Source organism: Corvus brachyrhynchos, unplaced genomic scaffold (assembly GCF_000691975.1).
Source record: "Corvus brachyrhynchos isolate BGI_N302 unplaced genomic scaffold, ASM69197v1 scaffold229, whole genome shotgun sequence".
Taxonomy (NCBI): Eukaryota; Metazoa; Chordata; class Aves; order Passeriformes; family Corvidae; genus Corvus; species Corvus brachyrhynchos.
The window spans coordinates 6,636,720-6,657,826 of NW_008240042.1; the positions used below are offsets into that span (position 1 = coordinate 6,636,720).

Below are 21,107 nucleotides of genomic sequence, written 5' to 3' on the forward strand. Positions count from 1 at the left end.
AGCATAGGTTCTTCTAACCTGCAAGCAAAAGGTGTCTCACGTTACCACCTGTTCCACAGTGTGCTTAGCCCACATATTAACAATTACAGTAATATGATCTGAGTTTCTCCTTCTCCCTTTCTCATGCAATCCCGCTGCTTACAGCATGGTAGAAAAGTGAGGAAATCTTCAGTCCCCTGGACAACCTAACCAGCTAAAAGTAAAAGCAATGTTATACAAGGAGGTGGTGGAGTGGGAGAGAAAGAGAAACCCAATTTAGCATTGCTGATTAGCATAATAGAGCCCACAGAAAGCAACTGCCTCAATCTTGTGATCACTCCCTCCAGATGCCATAAGGAGTCCAACATTTTGTGTTCAGATAGTTTACTAAGCTGATTTGCATGCTCCTACTTAAACTGTCTAATCCTGTGGAGCTAAGAGGCAGGCTTTGAACTTACAAATCTAACAAACAGTTCTAGAGTCAAGTAACAAAACAAAAACCTTACAGAAAGTTCCCAGACCAGCCACAGAGCTACAGACTAATTGTTTCCTGTGCCTAGTGTGTCTGGTCTTCATTCACAAAGAGAAGGGGCTTTTGAAGTTAACAGTTTATGAATCAAAAGCAGTGTTTCCTTTTGCTAAACAAGGTTAACATTTTCACAGTTCAGAGTGGATTGCATGAGGATTCCCCTGCAGAACCTCTGTGCTGTTTAACATTCCCCCTCTGTACAATTTGAGCAGTGCAAGATCACTGCCAATGCAGCAGGGACAGGCTCAGTGCTGTTTTGCCTGTACACATCTTCAAAAGATGCTCCCTTCCTTGTCCCTTCTTCCTTAGCACATGGATACAAATGGCACGCCTCTGCACAGAGGCTGGTGCTGCATGTACAGTGATGTGCTACCCTGAACAGGATGACAGGAGGTTTTTGCACAAGCTTTTTGCATAACTGCCCCTCAAAGGTGTTGTGGTAAGAGAAGCACAAACAAACCTGCCTCACAGAGGCTACTTTCATGGGGTGTGCAAGTCCCAAAAGTGTATGTAGGCTGTTTTGCCATGTTTTGGAAAGCTTATGTAGCCTGTACTTCCTGCAGTTAATTTCTGAAAAAAGAGGTTTTCTAAGCTCTGTTCAACCATGGCACTTTCTAATACCTGAAATATTTTGCATCCATTTCCTCTCATGATTTTAGGAAGGGTCTCACAAGATCTTTTGTAGCAAAATAAAGGGCAATACAAAAGGGAAAAAATAAATATATTTGACTGGCAGGAATGAGAGTTAAACGATGCATGAAATTCTTCTAGACATCTCTCACTTCTAATTGAATACCTCTCACCCTCCAACAGAATTTCCTCTTGGAAATTGTTAAATAACACCTCCATGGGATTTACATAGATGGAATAAACTTAGAAAAAACCAGGCATATTTAGCAGTAACTAAATTAAGCTTCTACCACACCAGCTAACAAAGCCATTATTAATCATGCATGATGCATGTGACTTTGTCCAAGGTGGATTTAAAACCAGATAGCACGCGACATTCAGGGAATTGCAATGGCTCAAAGAGTCTCTGATCAAACCCCAAAAGGCAGCAAAGCACTTTATGTAACCTGAGACTGAGGTATGTCTACTTTCTATTTTGTTGATTTCAAAATACTCCCCCAAAACAGAAACTCCCATTTCAAAGGAGAAAGTGTTACAAAGGAGAGGGGGAAAAAAAGTCCTAAAAGGAAAAATCAAATTTTAGACTTGATGGAAGAAATGGCTGCTACAGAAAATCATCTTTCTTTAACCCTTGCTCCTGGAAGTCCTGTCTCTACGGGTAATTTTGTTTCCCTTGCTGACCATACATATTTAGAAGACAAAACCTCATCTAGACACAAAATGGCTAGACCCCTGAGACCAACACAGCACTTCATCAAGGAACATATTTAGATATGTACAATTATGGATTTTATCTACATCAGATCATTAAGTGGACCAGAGCTGCAGTCCAACTGCCTTCTCTCTCCTGGTGGCCAGGTGCCAGGCACTTCAGCTGGAAGCACTGGAACTGCTGGATCACACAAATGCACAGGAACCTGCTGGTAATTTGCTGCTTTTTCTGACAGTGCACAATCAATTAATTCATCTTTAACAGGATGCACAATATCTTTTGTTATTCATCTAGCCAAGATAGGTATCAAAGCACTGAGCTTTTTCTGAATACTGCTGAACTCCTGGACTGAATGGTTCAGTTTTGAAGTATCTGCTATGAAGTCCAGTTTTAAAGCATCCACCATAATGATTGATGTTGTCACCCTTTCCCCCTTCTCCTAACTGAAGAATAAAATCTCAGTAAAGAATGTAAACATTTCACCTTTTCTTTGCCACTCACTTGACAGAGCAGTTACACGTACTCCTCTTCTGTCCTGAACAGATCTCCCCTGCTCAGGCAAAACTCTCAGTTTTCTACTAATCTCCACATTTTTTCCATGTACTATTTCCTTCCCTCATTTTCCAGAATGGCAACTTTTAATAAAAAAAAAAACAAAAAGTGCGGGGGGGGGGGGTGGTGTGGTGGTGTGCGGAATGTTTACCCACCATGGCAGTACCAGCGCAGAGAAAGGGTGAAAGAATTTTTAATGTCTTGGTCAGACTCTCTAGGCATTTCTCTCAGGTATGCTGCCTCTAAGCTGGTGCAGAAGCAGTGAACTGTGTGCTGGTATCGAGCCTGCAGTCCTTCAGAAGGGCTACGCTCCCTCTCAAAATCCCACTACCAGCTCATCTTTCAGCAAAGCTGTCAGCCATCTGCCAAGCGTGGCTCTGCAGAGCTCCGCAGGCACACGGAGCATCGCCTGTGGCAATCCAGCCTCTCTGCCAACCTGCTGCATGGAGGGCTCGAGATTTTAATAAACCTGAACCATTAAGTACTTCACACGAGAAGAAAGATTTATTCTACCAAACTGGTGTATTATTGGTGAGCTCCAAGCCATCTTACTGACAAAACCTGACTTCTTTTTATCACTACACTGTTTATTTGCCAGGGTTACTGGGGGCTGGAGGGCCAACAGAGTGGTGTCTACACACAAATACCATTTGAGGTGCAGCCAGCAAAACGCCACAGGCATCTCCTGTTTCCCTGTCTGCAGCCACACAGCTCATACATGCTGCTAACACTGCTTTTACACACACCCATCTGTCAAACAATCAAGGCCAAATCTTAGCTACTGTAAATTGAAGTAGGTCCAGAGGGATTAAAAAGTCTAAACTCATTACAACACCTGAGGTGCTAGTATCAAATGCCACTTGAAAGACTCCAGAAAGACCTCTCATAATGGAATGAATAAAGTAATTTAAAACCTCATCCAAAGCATTCACTAGCTCAGTAACAACCTATTTTCATCTTATAAATAACTTCATGAAAATATCCTTGTTTGAATACATCAGGAGGCATTCTTCCTACACAGATCAAAAGAATAGCCCAAATACAGTGCCACCACGCCTTTTCACTTAGATGACACATCTCTCAGCTAGCAAACTTTGTATTTTGTTTATAGCATGTCATAACAACAAAAATATAATTTTAATATTTTGATGCTATTCAGTAAACAATGCAATTTTTTTCCTATACTTAGTAATAAAAATAGAATGTGCTTCATCACCTTTTGATTTCTTAGGCTAAAGAGTGTTGCACACAAATACACTGATCAATCTAAGTCCACAGTGTTGAAAAAAGGAAAACTAAATTCAGCTTCCCTTCTGCTATACTATATGGATTTTTCTGCATTACTTTGGGTTTTTTTCCCCATGGGAAAGTATCATTTAAGTCAGTGTCAAAACCTTTTGTAGATCAGCTTGACCCTCAGGGTCTCAAGCGCTTGAACTGAAATTGTGTTTTTAACTTCTGCTTATATTTTTTTTTTTTAAGCTTGAAGAAAAATGCCTGCTGATTGTTTCATAAGTGCTTGTTACTGCAAACTCTGCTTGAAATCTCAGCTACAGAACTTTTTTAAAGTGTCAGTAATCGGGTGACATCAGCAGCAATCACAGATCATATTGATTTACTGAACTGCCTGCTCAGCCCGATCTGCTGACAGGGCCAGCCGCTGCTATGGAGAGCAACATACTTCCAGATTTGCCTTGAGGACAGGATAGCAAGTTCTGGGCTTGAATTAGAAACATTTGGTGAGAAATCTGCACAACAGTGCTGGACTGTGACAGAACACTCTGTTCTCCTCAGTCACTGCACCCGATTCAAATGTAATCCCCAACAATTAGAAACCTTAGCTGTGGAAGCAGCTCTGAACAGCCTGCTCCCAAAGCCATCTCAGCTGGCACTCACTGACCAGCTGAGCAGGCAAACCCAGCAGTCAGACGTGACATCCCACAGGGACAGCTCAGTCCACACCCAGTGCGATAATAAGACTCCCTGATTCACACCTGCCAAATGCACGCCAGGAAAATACTCCTGGACCATGGGAAATACACCGAGGCAAGGAGTTCAGCACTTGAATTTTGCTGGGGCACTGCTCACGCCCTGAGTACTGCATCAGTAGCCTGATGATTCCTACACACGCCTCTATACTTAGCAGGTGAGGGGGATGCAGAGGGCGAGCACATGGCAAAGTGTGAGGCTATGTATTGCAGGGAGCAGGGAGAAAATGCCTCTGTCCTCTCTGTGCTCAGCTTCAGGTAAAGGGAACACAGCCTGAAGAAGTACAGCAAACCTCTCCTCTTGTGTACAGATTTGACTATGAGGTGAACATGATGGGAAAACAATATCTGGTAGAAATTACTGCTAACGTAACATAAAAGGCATAGGGCCCTGCAAGCGTACCTGGCAGCAGTTATCTAAATTCTGTGTCCCTGAACGAGGGTTTTTAAGGCAGCTCTGCTCTTTAAACAATAGAGAGCCTGCCTGAGTAACAAATAAAAGCTAGTCAATGGACAAGGTTGTCTTGTGTAATTTTGTGCCCATTGTTCAAGGCTCTTTCCTAGCATTTGACTGGAGGCAGTGACAGCTACAGCTCAAGGCAAATCCTCAACCTGTAATTGTTCTCACACATCACTTGTGAAAGTCCCAGCAGCTGCCCTGGTCACTAGAGGCTCTGTATTTCCTGCAGTATGATATAGAGGACCTTGACCCCAAACATCAGCTCAACTATGTCCTGAAAGAGTGGGTAATTTCCCAAGAGATGGACTCACCAAATTTGCTAGAGCAAAGCAATGAACACCTCAGTGCTAGGGCATTTGAAGGCACAGCCCTTTCTCCTTTTCGCTGAGGATGCAACCAGAGCTGTGGCATGGATCCTGCAGAGATGTGTGAAGGTTTGAGTGACTCAGGTTGGCTGGCAGAGAAAGGGAGGATGTCCTGGCTGCTAGAGGTGTGGATGGATGGCACAACCCTGCCCTGCAGAGCCAGTCTCAACAACAGACCCTGCTGTTAGCTACAAAAGCAGTCTGAGAGTGGATGTTAAGATATTCCTCTTCCTGGCTGCTGCAAGCTTGATTCTACATCCACAGCTAGGAAAGACTCAGTCTCTCCTTGCTGAGACACAGAAGGCACCATTTTGCTGCTGTTAACCCACACCAACAAAATGGTGATTCTGGAAAGCACGCACTTCAGAAGATGATGTCTCTCTCACCCCAGACAGCTGATTCTTTTGCAACTGCCCACCTCCTCCTCCTGTGAAATACACGTGAACAGAAGGGAGGAAGGAGGAATCAGAGAGAAGCACAGTCACATGTGCCCATAATCCTGTCTCATATTTGCAGGGCAAGAAAGCTAGAATCCAAACGTAAGAGCATGCCTACTAAGAGGGAGTTGTACCGAAGAAGCAACTTATTTCATACAACGGGAAAGCCTCTGGCAGACAGAAAGGAGCTGTGTTCTCCCCTTCATGCCTTCATATGACTCCTATTAGTCATGCAGGAAGGGAAAAAAAGGAGTCATTATTTCCAAAGGTTCACAGGAGGGCTGAAGCCACGCATCACCTCTGAGAACACAGACATGCTCACCCTAGCTTGAGAGCCTGCAGGGCTCTGCTAATTGGCACCTCAGCAAACATCCAGCAGCCAGGGCCACCTGGGAGCCCTTCTGTGGCGCTTTGATCAGCCATGCTGCATGTGTGGTGATTCCACCCAGGGAATCCCCACCTAGCAAGCAAATGGAAAAATTCCCTCCTGTGCATGGTGACTGCTTGCATGGCTGAATCAAAGGCAGCCATGGCTGCGGGGTTTCTTTACTCACGCCTGAAGTGTCATAACTACTCCCCTCCTAGAGGGAAAGGCAAAACACTGGATCATCTACGCTGTGGAGGCAGGAACAGAGAACTTCCCTTCTCAGTGTTCCTCAGAAATTGTTATTTTAGAGCAGTGATTAGTTGCACATTTTCCCTCTCCTGTTTCATTAAAACACCACACTTGTGTTTTCCTGCTTCTTCCCTGTCAAAACCCATCTTTCACTCCTAGTGCATAAACTAACAGAATTATGACTTGTACACAGACACGTACCCTGTAACTAGAAAAGGGTTTGGTCCCAAAACTGCTGGACACCTTCATCTCATCTCAATTTCAAATGAAATTAAGGCTCATGGCACCCATAGAGTTTGCCCAGATTCCCACTCTTACACAAGTACAAATAGCCAACCAAGCATGCATTCTGGAGAGGAGAGCTAAGAAATACTATCAAAGCAATTTAAATGACATACAGTCAATTTAACATTGCCATTTGAGCTGGTAATCAGAATTCCTTCACAGCATACACGAAAAGAAAAGTTGTTTGTAAGATGAAGTAACAGATAGACAGCATTTTTTACCAGCTGTGCTTTTCAGGTCTGAATCATTATTTCCAAATAGTGATTGAAGAAGAAAAGTTATTTTTTAGACTGTGAAATACTCAGTTGCTTTGAAGTGTAGGGCAGTCTAGCTTAATTACTCAATGACCAGCCACTAAGAAATAAGGTATCTTGAAACATTTAGGGACTTAACAGCACTAAACAGAACATGAAATAACTTCAAGAATAAAACATTTAATTTTCCCCCTCTAAGTGACAATTAGAGCCAGTACCATTCAGTATTTGCTTCCAGTTTCTCCAAACTTCCAGTTCTATATTCAGGACAAAGTTGCTTTTCTATTGTTTTTAGCAAGAGAACATGTACACATAAAGATCCACCCAGCCCACTCAGGTTTCCCTCTCTCATTTCACTCACACAACCAGCCATCACACAATCCTACCTTCCCAGTTGTTGTCATCACACAATGATGTTAAATCCAGCCGAGGCACTTCAGATACAAAGCTGTTTTCCTGATCATCAGCATCTTGATTTCTTTGCAACTTGTTTTCAGGCATGCTTGGATGTTCTTGAATCTTCATACTTGAAGTCAGCTATGTTCCCATAGACCCGAAGAAATGAGAAAGGAAAAAAACCAGAACATTTCAGGATGCAGAGGGGGGAAAAAAAAACCCTGCAGTCACAGCAGCAGTAAACTCATGCCTTTAGACCCTGGTGTTTCCAGCTCCAAATCCAAACCCCTTGCTTGGTGACCCCTATGTACTAATTGCTCACTCACACCAGTAAAAACATCCGTCCATCTGCCTTCCTTGAATTTTCCCTTCTTTAGAAAGCTACCGCAAGTTCCTGAGACTGCCTGCCTTGACAACTGCATGCAGCTGAGAAAGCCTCCAGTAGTGGATTTGGATGAAATGGGAGGGAGGGAAGCAGGGAGGCAGAGAGAAAGGGAGAGGGAGGGGGTGGCTGCGTACACTTCCTACAGGAGCGCAACTCCTTCGAGCAACAACAAAAATGCTGCTGCTGCTGCTGCGAGGCTGTAGCAATATGGTGCCTTCTAAAAAGCAGGCACCAGAGCTCCCGAGGCAGCAGCAGCAGCCACAGCCAGCCAGCAGTGCAGGCTACATACATGAATGCTCTCATGCAGGCTGTGCTGGCTCAGGTCAATTAGTGCCAGCTAAGCTGTGCTGGCTGCACATTCCCCGATTTCCTGTGGTTGTTTTCTAGCTGGGCGTGGGGAGAGCAGAACTATTTATGGAGGAGCTCTGGGTATTAAAGCGGTGTTGCGCAAATCCAAATGGCAGTAGGGTTTGGCATCTCAGCTGGAAGCAGTGTGGACTCTGGGAAAACGCCAAAAAATTCACACAAGCATCCAGTGACTTCAGAATAAAAAAAAAACAAAAAAGGCAGAATTCTGTCAAGTAAATGATTCATCAACTAGTACTACCTAGAAGCAAGTGCTGTTTGTCTCAGCACTGTTCCCCCCTGCACATACCACACGTCGTGTGCGTTTACACAGAAATGCCTGCCATTCCCACAATCCAGAGACACAGTGCGCGTGTCTGCGACAGTGCCTGACGAGACGAGCGCTTCTGTCACTCCAAAATAAATTAGCTGTAATGCCTCACAGAGGGCAGCAGGGAAAAGGAAGTGTAATGCATGTACATAAACATGTACATACATGAATGCTCTCATGCAGGCTGTGCTGGCTCAGGTCAATTAGTGCCAGCTAAGCTGTGCTGGCTGCACATTCCCCGATTTCCTGTGGTTGTTTTCTAGCTGGGCGTGGGGAGAGCAGAACTATTTATGGAGGAGCTCTGGGTATTAAAGCGGTGTTGCGCAAATCCAAATGGCAGTAGGGTTTGGCATCTCAGCTGGAAGCAGTGTGGACTCTGGGAAAACGCCAAAAAATTCACACAAGCATCCAGTGACTTCAGAATAAAAAAAAAACAAAAAAGGCAGAATTCTGTCAAGTAAATGATTCATCAACTAGTACTACCTAGAAGCAAGTGCTGTTTGTCTCAGCACTGTTCCCCCCTGCACATACCACACGTCGTGTGCGTTTACACAGAAATGCCTGCCATTCCCACAATCCAGAGACACAGTGCGCGTGTCTGCGACAGTGCCTGACGAGACGAGCGCTTCTGTCACTCCAAAATAAATTAGCTGTAATGCCTCACAGAGGGCAGCAGGGAAAAGGAAGTGTAATGCATGTACATAAACATGTAGTGTGATATGTATAAACCCACCAACAAACACAGAGCTAACTGAATAGAAAGGATTACGTTACTACATAAACTATTTGGATTTGTTAAGAACAGCTTAGGCATAATTCTGTCAGATATAGTCCAGTGGGCAGTCAGCATGCAGATTTTCCCTCTGCAAGTATTCTGAAAAACCTAGTAAACAGTCTGCATATTCTGATACATGAAGAAAACGGGCTAAAAGAAAATAAGCAGTATTTCTGGACCTATTTTCTTTGTGAATCCAGAAGCACGGCCCAACGCTTCAGTATCCTTAGCACACGCCACTAAGGCACATTTATTTTTTTTCATCTGCAGAAAGCTAATGATGTGTTTGGTGCATTTTTTCCCTTTTGAGGAGAGAAAAACAAGTAACTTTCATTAAGAGGGAAAAAAGTTGCCCAGTAGACAAATCATATGAATAAACGTTTTTATCTGGATTCAATTCCATCAATCCCTGCAACTGAACAGGGTGCTAAATAATCTCATCTAGGCTTCCTTTCCCACAAAAGGTTGGATCAGATGATCCTTTTGAGGTCCTTTTCAACCTGGGCTGTTCTACAGTTCTAAAAATCTGGGTGATGAATACACTGGTATTTGTAAAGAGTGTTCTGCATTGTATTTGTGTAAGGTGTGTATTTCCTGTTCATTTCAATAAATGGCCTTTTTGAAACATTATAACAAAATGAAACACTAGGTGACAGCTTGCCAAGCACTAATAACTCTGCAGCTTGACACTAAATCTGATTACAAATGTGTTTATTGTGAGAGGTGTACATGGAAAAATGCTAATTCACCGTTCAATATCTTTTAAGCTGCTTCCAAGTTGGGAGGACTTAAATATTTCTCCACGGTCCATTGACAGATTTCCTGCCAGGATCTAAATAGTCTGCACCTCACAAACAAAGACTGATCAGTGGCCAACTGTACCAGTTGATAAAACTCCTTGTAAATTGCCAACACAGTATTTAAAGGTGATATTTTAAGGCAAGGAAAGAAATAAAGCACTGAGTTTCAAAATAGGTGCTATTTTTAATAACAAAGTGTGAAGAGAGGAACGTACCTAGATTTTAGTAATTTCAAAGGGAGCAACCTGAGAATACCATCTCATCACCACTACTGATACTAATTAGAGATAAATGTCTTTCTATGAAGAGTGTACAGTCTCCTGACTTATTAAGGCTCTTAAAAGATATCTGTAGCAGATATAAGAGCACTTCCCAGACAGGTGAACATTTCCATTACACATATATTAGAAAGATTGTATCTATGTCTTCTTCCTCCTAAAGTCATTTCAGTTGCTGGAAATATTTAGAAGCTGTTTAAAAACAGGCCTGTGCTCTGCCTGCAGCCAGTTACTCTCCTTTCCTTGCTCACTGATGTAGGCTCTAATACAATGAATAAATCATTAGGTGCTCTGAAGAACAACAGTGGTACAAACCCAGGAGACTCAAGAAAGCAGATGTTTAACTTCCTTTGCATTAATACTCCAAACCCATAGGGGTAGATAATTCAGTATTCCCATCACTTATTTTCCTTTTTGATTTCCTGACGCCACCAGCTGCCACCCTCTAGGAAAAGAATCAAGTAAGGGAGAAACATTTTGCTTTAGATATGGATGTGCCACAATTTCTTACAAACCAAAGGGGCAACATGTCGATGATGTTGGTAACAGCTGGCAGTCATAGCTCACTGCAGATATTACATAAATGACCACAAAAAAAGATCTGCAAAGCAGCTGCTTGAATTCTGCTTTTTAGAAGCTGCTTCTGCAGCTATGCTGTGCAGGAACCAGTAACTACAGATCTAAGTAGCCTGGGGATAAGTCAGCTGCATTCATTCTCCCTGCTCCAATGGAGATTCAGCATAAAGAGCAGCTCAAACAGCAAGAAATAAATGGCAACAGAAAGACTTTTAAATTCTGATCAGGAAGTTGTATTCTGTTCAATTACCTGTGGATTCCAATCATCTCTATATTAAAGGCTTGCTTCCCCTACATCTGATCTTCCATTACAGCCACAAGCAGGAAGCATCCTTAAGCACATTTAAGGAATACAACCTGATTCAAGAACACAGCCATTCTGCTGCCTTCCTCCTACCTGAGCCATGCCAACACCCCTCTACACTTGCTGCCATGTTGGTATGAATCTTAAATACTTGTCTCTTATCAAAACTGGGGTACTAGAAACCTTTGGTTTTCACCCTGGAGCTCAGCTACTTCCAAGGGCAGATTATGAAGGTTACAAAACCACTGAAAATTCATTTGGGGCTTCTGTTTCAAGGTATTTTTACAGCCTCATGAAGACCCAAGTCAGCACAACTGGTAGCTATGGCAAATTTTGAATACTTTTCCTAATATCTTCAGACTGGAGATAGGGTGAGAAAGAGAAAAGAATAAGAAAATCCCTGTCCCTTCTTCAACCTGAATGAGTTGTTTGTTATGAAACATATGTCTTTAAGCTGCCCTAAGCAAAATGTAAGGAATAAGGGGCAAGGAATGTAAAACAACTCTGCAGGAATGTAACATTTTCTTGACCTTGTAATTCCTATATAACACAACCTCTGGGTTAAGATCCTCTCCTGCAGCTAAAATTTTACACTTTAAAACTTTTCCTAAAGCAAAGTTTATTTTAAAATTATGATTTCATATTCAAATGTATCTCCATCAGGCTAATTTAAAAGCTTAATAGGAGTATTGTGTGGCATGGCAGCAACAGCAGCTTTTCCATGTGCAAGTGGGTATGTGAGGAATAAGGCGTTGCAAAATCTAGACTCCGGAAAATACAACAGCTCATGAGCAAGTGCAAGGGATTACTGACCCTCTGGGAGCAAAGTAGGAGATCTGGGTAAGCCCAGTCAGAGCAATGATCAAAGGCAGCCCTCAACACCCTTTGCAGGGGCTACATATTTCAGGGTCCCACAAACTTCGCCAGCTACCTCACAGCTGGTCAGAGCTCAGTTGCTAGCAACCTTTTACCTTTCCTGCTAGGTGGAAATAATTCCTACCAGAACTGCAGTCTTTCAAAGGCAATAAATGTATAGTGGCTTTTGTTTTTAAAAGAAACACAAGAAGAGTCTAATTTAAAAGTATTACCAGCCTTCAGTCAACTCCAAACAGCCAGAGAAAGCAGACAGTGTCTACAGCTGCTTTACTGTGCGCATTTAAAATGGATGCACAATGAGGGAGAGGTACCTCACATAATCCTCCCCAGTATTTTAAATGCTTGGCTGTCTAGAGGTGTTTTAAGCAAACCCAAATGAGCCAGTGACTGCAGTGGCCTCAACCTAACCCAACCCCTATCTTTGATTTGTTTAACAATCAGATGAAAAAACACCATAAAGCCAGTGCAGGAAGTTTGTGTGTGTGTGTGTGTGTGTGTGTGTGTGTGTGTGTGTGTGTAAGAGAAACAGAAAGCTGGGGGAAAAATTGCTGCCATCAATGTCACATCTCCCCGCCCCTGACATCCACCCCAGCCATCAACTCTTAGAAAGAAGCAGGAGGTGATCCTGAAATGGATTACAGACACCTACGTTCAAAAGCAACAGGCTGCATTGGGAAATGATAAATAAAAGACCAAAAGATTTTAGAGAAATCAAGAGAGACAAGCTAATCTTACCACCCTGGCAGATAAGCAGTCAGATGCCCTGTCTGCCATTATTAATAAGGGAACTTCACATCACTTAAACCACAGCGCTGACTTCAGTGATCCTTCCCTTTTTGGCAAGGAGGGATCAAAGGGACTGAAGCAGACACTATAAGACTCCCCAATGGCTAAGAGGCTCCCTAAACTATGTAAATAAAAAGCAGAGTTGAGGGACAGGAAAATGTACATGCTAACTCCATTTCTCTTGTGAAAACAGAACTATATGCATAACTACTTGTCTCTACTTAATAAAATGCTTTTAGAGACCACAAAACTGAAACACAAAAAAACAACAACAAAAAAAATACCAACCTGAGAATGCCTGAAAAAAACCTCATCGTTTTCACTTTCTTTGCTATAAAGAAAAACCAAGAACAAACCAATGTATTACAAACACAAAAACCAGACTTGTCTTGTAACAAAAACAAGCAGGACTTCTGCACACAAAGGTTTTTACATTCTTGCACACTCAGTAATTCACACAGTAAATGAAGGGACACTCAGGGCTGCAGCACTTCAAGCTGCTAAACTATGCATTTTTTTGCTTCCTCTCAGGAGCTATTTGAGAACAATAATGTCATTTAATTCCAGTGCCCTTAATTCTCCCAACAAATGTAACTGTTGAGAGAAATTGTCATCTCAGGTGAGCAGAGTGAGGCTGTACAGCTCTTGCAGAAGAGTGAAGCACAAGGGAAAAGGCTGGATTCCCAATCCAGAGGCCAGGTAAGACAGGCCCTGAGGTCCTGTGTGGAGCATGCTGGTTCAGGTGCTCCACAGCTGATTTCTTTTCAAGTCTGCACCATCAGCACCTTCAGTGACATTCCTGTCAGGCTGGGAAAAGAGCCTTGGTGGCATGTGCTGCAGGGCAAAGCCCACACAACACACACAGTGCCTCCATGAAGCTCTGCTTGGAAGTTAACGTGGTGGGCAATCTGTTCTGTGGCATAACTGTCACCCCTACAGCCTGTGGTGGAAGATCTCTCAGGCTGTACTACAACCACAGGGAAAGGAAAACATATATATATAAAAAATAAAATTAAAATCACCTTTCTTCAGATAAAATTTCCATGTCATCAGGTCCTGTTCTGTCTATAGGCTTGGATGAGCTAAAGCTTTCCATACTCTGCAATACAGTAAATATTAAAGCAGTAAGATATATATGAGAAACAGATTCAAGCTGCAGGCCATTAAACAGATCAAATACAGAAATATCCAACAGGACTTCTACGAGAAAGATAACACTCACACTACTGCCCGCTGCACAAAACAAACCCCACACTTTATTGCCCATAAACTGCAAGAAAACCCAACTGCTCACTGCTTCGTCTCTTTCATCAGACAACCTCAAAATGTCAAAACAGAATAATGCCGCACAGTATCCCGCCAGCTCGCATTTTACAGACTGACAGACAGCCTAAGCTTGGGAGTAATTCTTTGGTCTATGCAACTCCTGTAAGAGCAGGTAGCAAAATCCACATCAACCTCTCAGGAGAACTCCTTATGTTCATGTTAGAGAACACTCCACTTCTCAGACAAACCCTTCCTTAGTTTCTTCTTAAGGAGGCATAAGAATGCAAAGAGACCGCAAAGATGTAATACTGGGCCAATATGAATGCAGGGCAAGAAATCCAACTGGTTATGACCACTTCTTCTGAGATTTGTCTTGACTACCATTAAGAACATTAACACTCTTGAGTACTGTGAGGACAAGCCATGTATCCACTTCAAGCACATGCCCAGGAGGCTTTCAACTCTGGGTTTTGGGCAAGTCTCTCTCAAATAGGAGGAAGAGTGGTTCCTGCCCTGGAAACTACGCGCACAGACTTCTTGGGGCGGTCACAGCCCTCTCTCACCTGCTCCACCTCCAGCCCCATAAGGTAACACAGGTCAGTCATCCCAGCCTTGCCTAATTTGATTCTTAAGTCCTATTGGTACCTGGCTACCATGTCACTGAAATGCAGTTACAAGCTTTTAATGCTTTGTGGTTGGTTTGCCCGGGAGTCTAAGTGAAACTGACAGTTTTTCCACTGCTCACTTGTGCTTTTGAGCCAGATGCAATCAGACAGCTAAGAGGAAAGCTTCCACACACTCTCCTACATACTCTCTCAGGCTTTGAAAAAAAAGGAATGCTTAGAAAAGGGTGTTTAAGGAGAGACAACATTACAAACTTGTTTACATGACAAAGGCCTATTAGTAAATGCTATGGCGCATGTTGCGTTATACTCCAAGTAGGTAGCCTAATTGGGGTTATTATTTGATGTGTAAAGGTGTAGCCAAAAGAAAGCTAAACCACCACACATCCTTCTGGCAATCTCTGAAATGCAAGTATGTAATAAGCATACTCATTAAAACTTAAAAAGCAGCTTCTGCTCTTCCAAAACAATAGTACCATGCTCTCTGCAAGACATTTCATAACTGTACTTGCAGTTGATGATTCCACTGTGACATTCCCTATAGCAGAGCAAGCAAGAACCACACTGATGGTCATCTTGGTCAAAGTGCTTTTAAGATTAGTTCATTTTATATTCATTTCAGCCTTTGCTCTTCAAGATATCCAAAAATGAGGGGCAGGGTAAAGTCCAGTGGACACAGCTAAGTTTGAGGACATTTCTTTCTGGGCATGTTTGAAGACTTCATGAATGTTTTTCAGGTCCACAGCCAAAGTGGACACTTCTGTCATTAATTCCTTTCCTAAATACTGAGAAAAATTTTCATTTACATTGAAACTGCTTTACACTCCACAGGCACAAAGAAAAGGTACTGAAAAGATCATAAGCACTAGACCTTTGCTTATCTTAAAGTACATTGCTACAAGCAAAGACAGAAGTGTGAATGTGTCTATCTCACTCTGCTTTCATGAAGTATCACATGAGAAGATTATGGATACTGAGCACTAAATTTAATAAATTAAGCACAGAGTACAATTTTTGGCATCTTGCCCTCTTTTTATCATAAAGAAAAGCAAATCCACCTCTCTCTAGAATCTCTGCACAGGGTAAGAACATCAGATTGTTGCAATTTTGTGATCTAAACAAAATATCACATTGAGAACTTGCTTTCAGCAGGCTCTAAAACTTAATCAAGCACCAGGAAATGCCCTATAACTCAGGACTGTTGTTTTCACACAGTTCATGCTGCTCCTGTTAACCATGCAATGCATGGTTGGGGCAGGCACAGCACTCCTGCCACTGCATGCAGACCTTGCACTGAAGCAAAGCGTGGTTGCTCAGCTGCTGACACTCCAGTCAGTGTTTGCTGTGGCTGAGAGGGAAGGAGGGTGCACCAGTTTTATTCTACAGATTGTAGAACTTGACAAACTGTCTTCTACTGTGAAGGTCACACAAGAATATGCTGGGAAAGTTCTACAGTATTCCAGATTTTTACAACGTTACAACAAAGTCATTCGTCTCCTCAGTAAAAGGTGGATAGAGGGATCACCTTTTGGACCAACACACTTCAAAGTGCTTTCCAAATTGCAAACACCACAATAAAACACAGGCTTTAGGGCAAAGACATAAAACACCTTTGCCACCTCATTGTCAAGTAGACACTTGAAACCTAGTTTCAGAACTTAGCAGGAATATAAAAATAAACTTGACCTGAACATGAGAACCTACATCTAAGTTCCAAACTCCTCGCAAGGCTTTTGAAAGACTGGGAAAAAGACATATTTCCTTTTATGCTTTCCAAAATGCTTCACTGAACTCAAAAGAAAAAGGTTGCAGAAAGAGAAAATGACTATACATGGACTAAGAGGATTGTAGCAGAAATATGACTTCTCAGTTGCCTCATCACAAGGGTTACAAGCGTGGGATCCAGTGTTTCCCATGGTCCAAAATAGGCACTTAAGCCTGTACTGCAGGTAAAAAAGTCTACCTAAAGGAACCAGATGTGCACTGAAATAGAAGAGTTTTTACCATCCTAGTAACAGGCATCAAATAGTACAGCATGCTGGCTTACCACAGGACTGTCCTGGTTGTCATTAAGCTCTGAAAGCTTAGTGCTGGATTTCTGCCGTTTTGATTTATTCCTTTCACTAAGGTATCCAGAGCCGGCGTCTTGTAATTTTTCTACATCTTGAGCAGCTAGAATACAATCTTCAAGACTGCTGAATCCAGAGGGAATGTTTTCTTTGTTGACAACTTCCCTAAAAAGAAGAGGGACATTACAACAAGAGGTTGTTTAAAACATTCTCTTGCTACATTTATGGTAGCAATAGAGAACTACATCATGCTGACTGGGGCAGTTCCAGCAACAGCATCTATCCCCTATGAAACCAGTATCTCTGGTTCTTCCCAATGCAGCCAAAAACACACACTGTGTAACGCTAAATCCCACTGAGGAGCAAAAACCAAGTGTATACACCTCAGGTGAGAAAGTTGTGAGGATCAATGTTTGGGATTTGATTCACTTCCCACTAAACCCAACACACAGAAGCCTTCACATGGAAGCTGGACTAGTCCCTGGCTGCCTGTGGCATTTTTACAGAGAGTATGAAGCATATTTTCCTTTGAGACACGTGCTTTTAATTTAGAAAAGTGATTCACAGCTGCGGTCCGAGGATCTCCTTTGGTGCATGACACCGCATAATTGGCCCTCTTACTCACAACTCTCAAATGCAAGAGCAGGACTGTGGTGCTTTAGCCAAATGCTTGATTTCCATTTGGGAATTACACTAAACATAAAAGGGAATGTATCTCTGCAATGGCAACATGACTGCCAGGACAGAGGACTGTTTTGCTATGTTGGGAAGCGAATGGGACAGCCAGCCCTAAGTCATCACGTGATGCACTCGGACTCTCTGGACTTGCAGGGTTTGTGCATGTTTACCAAAAGCCTGGCATATGGCTTATCTTGCCCTGTTGGATCCTTCAGCAGACAGCTTTTCATATACCACTTGTTTAGTAGTCTTCCCTTTACTTTGTCCAATAGTGAAGATGCACATACACATCACAACACTATGGGAACAGGAGAAACACAAGGCACCTCATTTAGCCAGAGGCTAAAGGCAGCTTGCTTACACTTGACACTGAAACTGGAACATTTGCTAACTCTGTGTGGCTGTCTTACACAGTGCTGTGAAACTCCAAAGCCTGCTTCCATGAAGAGCAGGAGAATTCATCTAGACTTGACTGGTGTGATAAGAAACCAGTTACTCTGCAATATCTGGACAGTGTCAGCATGGCAAGTATTCAGAACAAAAACAAAACTAGAAGGTTCCAGTGACTTTCTACATCAGAGATCTCTTTTGTTGGTGGAAAAGAGATATAAAGAGGTATGATAAATCTCTAACTAAACTTCTAAGATTTGCCTTACTGGAAGTTTTTACAAACCCCTCAGCAGACCAATTACACATACAGAGCCTGTAGACCATGTAATCTTCAAAGCCTGGGAGTTCACCTATGTGATTATGTGATAAACACACTTCCTGCCCGTAGTCCCATTTTGTGACATTGCAAATCCTCTTGTGATCCATCACAAGGCAAGGAGATGAAGTCACTGACAATCAAAAAAACAACACAAAGACATTTTGAAAGGAATCCTCAATTTCAATAATTTACCCAGAGAAATCCCAGCAATCTGACCTAAGGGAACCAGGGAAAACAATTTGGACCATAGCCAGCATTCAAAACTTTCAATGTGCTTTAAATCCTTGGCTCCAGCTTTCTGGACTGAGCCTGTATAACTGTGTCAATCGTATCTAGAGGCCACTCTGTAACACAAGGTTGAAGAAAAGCCCTGCAGTACTATATGCTTCCAAACACGTACACTAGCCAGTCTCTGACCTACTTACCTGAGAAGCCTGTCAGCAGGGCTACTTAACAAGAAAAACTGCTTTAGAGCTGCTGCCAGATACTTTGGTGACTTGCAAGTACCAATTTCCCAGGCCACCTTTACAGTGTATTTTGATTCACTATGAAAATGGCACCTTTTTTTTTTTTTTTTTTTTGGTAACTATAGATTTTTTTGTACAACAGTAGCATTGACACATTTTGGGAAATACCATGGCTGCAATATTAACACGAGTTATCAATGGCTATGCACCTATATTAAAGTAGCTTCATACAAGAAGGTACAGATCCAACAGAATTTGGGGAATTGAGCACCCAGGAACAACAACAGGAGACTAGATGTTTGTTTTGGAACCAACTTCAAATCCTAGCAATCCAATACTACAGTGAGGCATAGACATTCTTTACAAGAACTAGTGCTGCGTTACAGGTAGACAGATGGGTAAGCACTGATTAGAGCGAAGTCTGTAGTTATAGTTTCTCAAATACAGCTATGCCTTGTGTAACTACTTTGTTAAGGCTGTGGTGGTAACACAGTTGTACCACACAATATATGTCACAACTGAAGGAGTATGAATGGAAAAATAGGCATTATCTTTACTCTTTGACAGACATTTAATGAAACTCACCACTAAATCATGTTTAAATTTTGCATAATAGGGTGGATAAAAAAAAAATCTTAGATTCTGATTAATCAAAAGGAAGATTTTTCTAATTTCAGACAAACTCCCAAGTCTCTTCACTAAACCCAAACACAAGCTGTGCCTCCACACACAAAAAGAGGAACTTAATCTCATTTTTGAAGACATTCTGAATTCAGAAAAGCAGCTGAGCCCAATGTTTTTATCTAAAAAAAGTTATAGGCAGTGCAGCCAACTGCTTGGGAATTTCCACTAATGCAACAAATACGGTAAGTAACCAATTCCAAATACTGTAATTAAAAACTTGACTAGGGGGTATAACCCCCCTAGATTCTTATCATGCTTTGCCCCAGTCCATGATCTCTAGTAAACTCTGTATCTCCCAGCTCTAACTGATGCAATGGAGCTCTGCACAGGCACTGCAGTCTGCTCTGCACTTCCAACTCGAGGCAAAAGGTCAGTGCCTTCCATAACAGAATGTGGCATTGCCTTGATAGAAGACATGACTGGGGTAGACTTAAAATATACTTTCCAAAACAAAGAAATCAGGCTCATACATGTCTCTGTTTCTCCGGGCTTCCTCCTGCTCTTTGTGGTGTCGCCTCCTCTGCCTGGCAGACACATTAGAAGAGGCTGAAGATGTCCCCGATTCAGAGTCCTCTGAACTCTGGCCGCCTGAGCCATGAACATCAAAGAGATGCTGCTCCACGGCTGAGCGGATTGTCTTCTCTAAATACCTGTCAAGCCGAAAAATAAGGTCAATTGAGCTCAAAAACTTTGTGGAGCTCCCTCTCTGCAACAATAAATAAAACAAGGGTATCTGTGGGTTATACTTTCTTAGGATGGCAAAGCAGCACAAAATGTTCTAGCGCTATGACACAGGCAAAGAGCAAAGCCAGAATCTTCAGATACCCTCTGGTTCAATTCCCTCAGAATAGCTAAGCCTTCCCAATTAATACTGCTCTTTTTATTTCTAGGGATGTCTGAAATTTCAGTAAAACAGCTAATTTTACTTACTGCAGCTACAGACATTAGTGCCTAACTTTCATCCTCCACTTAAAAGTCCCTGCTCTGACAAAACTGCATTTGATACCCAGCCATGCTGACAGTGGTCAAGTCTGTTGCGCAACACAAGCTCAGTAAGGCAAGGGATCACCTGCAAGAAGATGATTCACTGCTGTCTCACAGAGGGATGACAATATGCAAACAGTAGCTCACTACAAACTCCTAACATGCACTGCGACCAAGCATGGGTTTTGTTCGGAGTTCACGCTGTTTTCACACATTCTTGGGCCACATTCTTGTGTATCCACAGCCACCCCGATACTGCTGTGAGACCACCCTCACACCCACTGGCAGTGAAAGGGCTTCCACACAAGCCACCACAAAGGAGCCCCTGCAGTTGCATTGGTTAAAGATGTGCGGCTACTTGGACTTTCAACACAACCAAATCTTCATTTTGGTACTGCCATTCTCTTACAACATTCCCTTCCTTCCTTCATCAGAGGAAGCTTTTATGAAAAAACGAAATTTTTTTTTTCAAAGAGATTACATGGTAACACATTTTTGTATACACCCCCATCCTGTCTCTGTTTCTTGCAATGCTTTAAGCAGACTTGTTTTTCAAACGTGCACATCCAAAGTCCACGTATAGCTTCTACTGTTTTTTCCATAATTAAAATGTTATTTCAGGATTTGCTGGTTAATTTTCAACTGAGTAGCTACAGTATGGGAACCTGTGCTTGGGCTGGCTTCTCCTTTACAAAAGCTGCGCTAAGTTGCTATACTTGAAAGCCTGCTGAGACTGCAGTTCCTGGAAAAGTCAGAAGACCTGAGCAACTGCAAAACCCCAGATGGTTTAACTAGGCAAGTATGTCTGTATTTCATTATTGACAAAGATCAGTTCTGCAAACCCATCAGCCACTGGGAATTTCCAGCTCCAGCAAAGCCAACCCATTTTAGCTCTGCTCCTCCCAGTTACAGCAGTAGGGTCAAGTCACGTCCTCTGCTGGGATGCAACAGGGAGCAAACAAGAGCAA

General features: G+C 42.5%; 1 protein-coding gene across 3 annotated transcripts in view; it reads right to left on the reverse strand.

The window, feature by feature from the left end:
- The window catches only part of FAM13A (family with sequence similarity 13 member A), a 120,676-nt gene that overhangs the window by 16,852 nt on the left and 82,717 nt on the right, over positions 1 to 21,107 (reverse strand). Inside the window, exons 8-12 of one of the 3 annotated variants that reach the window (XM_017744123.1) lie at positions 19,626 to 19,805; positions 16,596 to 16,782; positions 13,682 to 13,758; positions 12,948 to 12,990; positions 7,194 to 7,344 (exon numbers count right to left, since the gene is read on the reverse strand). In XM_017744123.1, coding sequence (XP_017599612.1) covers positions 7,194 to 7,344; positions 12,948 to 12,990; positions 13,682 to 13,758; positions 16,596 to 16,782; positions 19,626 to 19,805 — 638 coding nt within the window. The remainder of the gene's footprint in view (positions 1 to 7,193; positions 7,345 to 12,947; positions 12,991 to 13,681; positions 13,759 to 16,595; positions 16,783 to 19,625; positions 19,806 to 21,107) is intronic. The other 2 variants (XM_017744125.1, XM_017744124.1) reach the window with 2 other exon arrangements.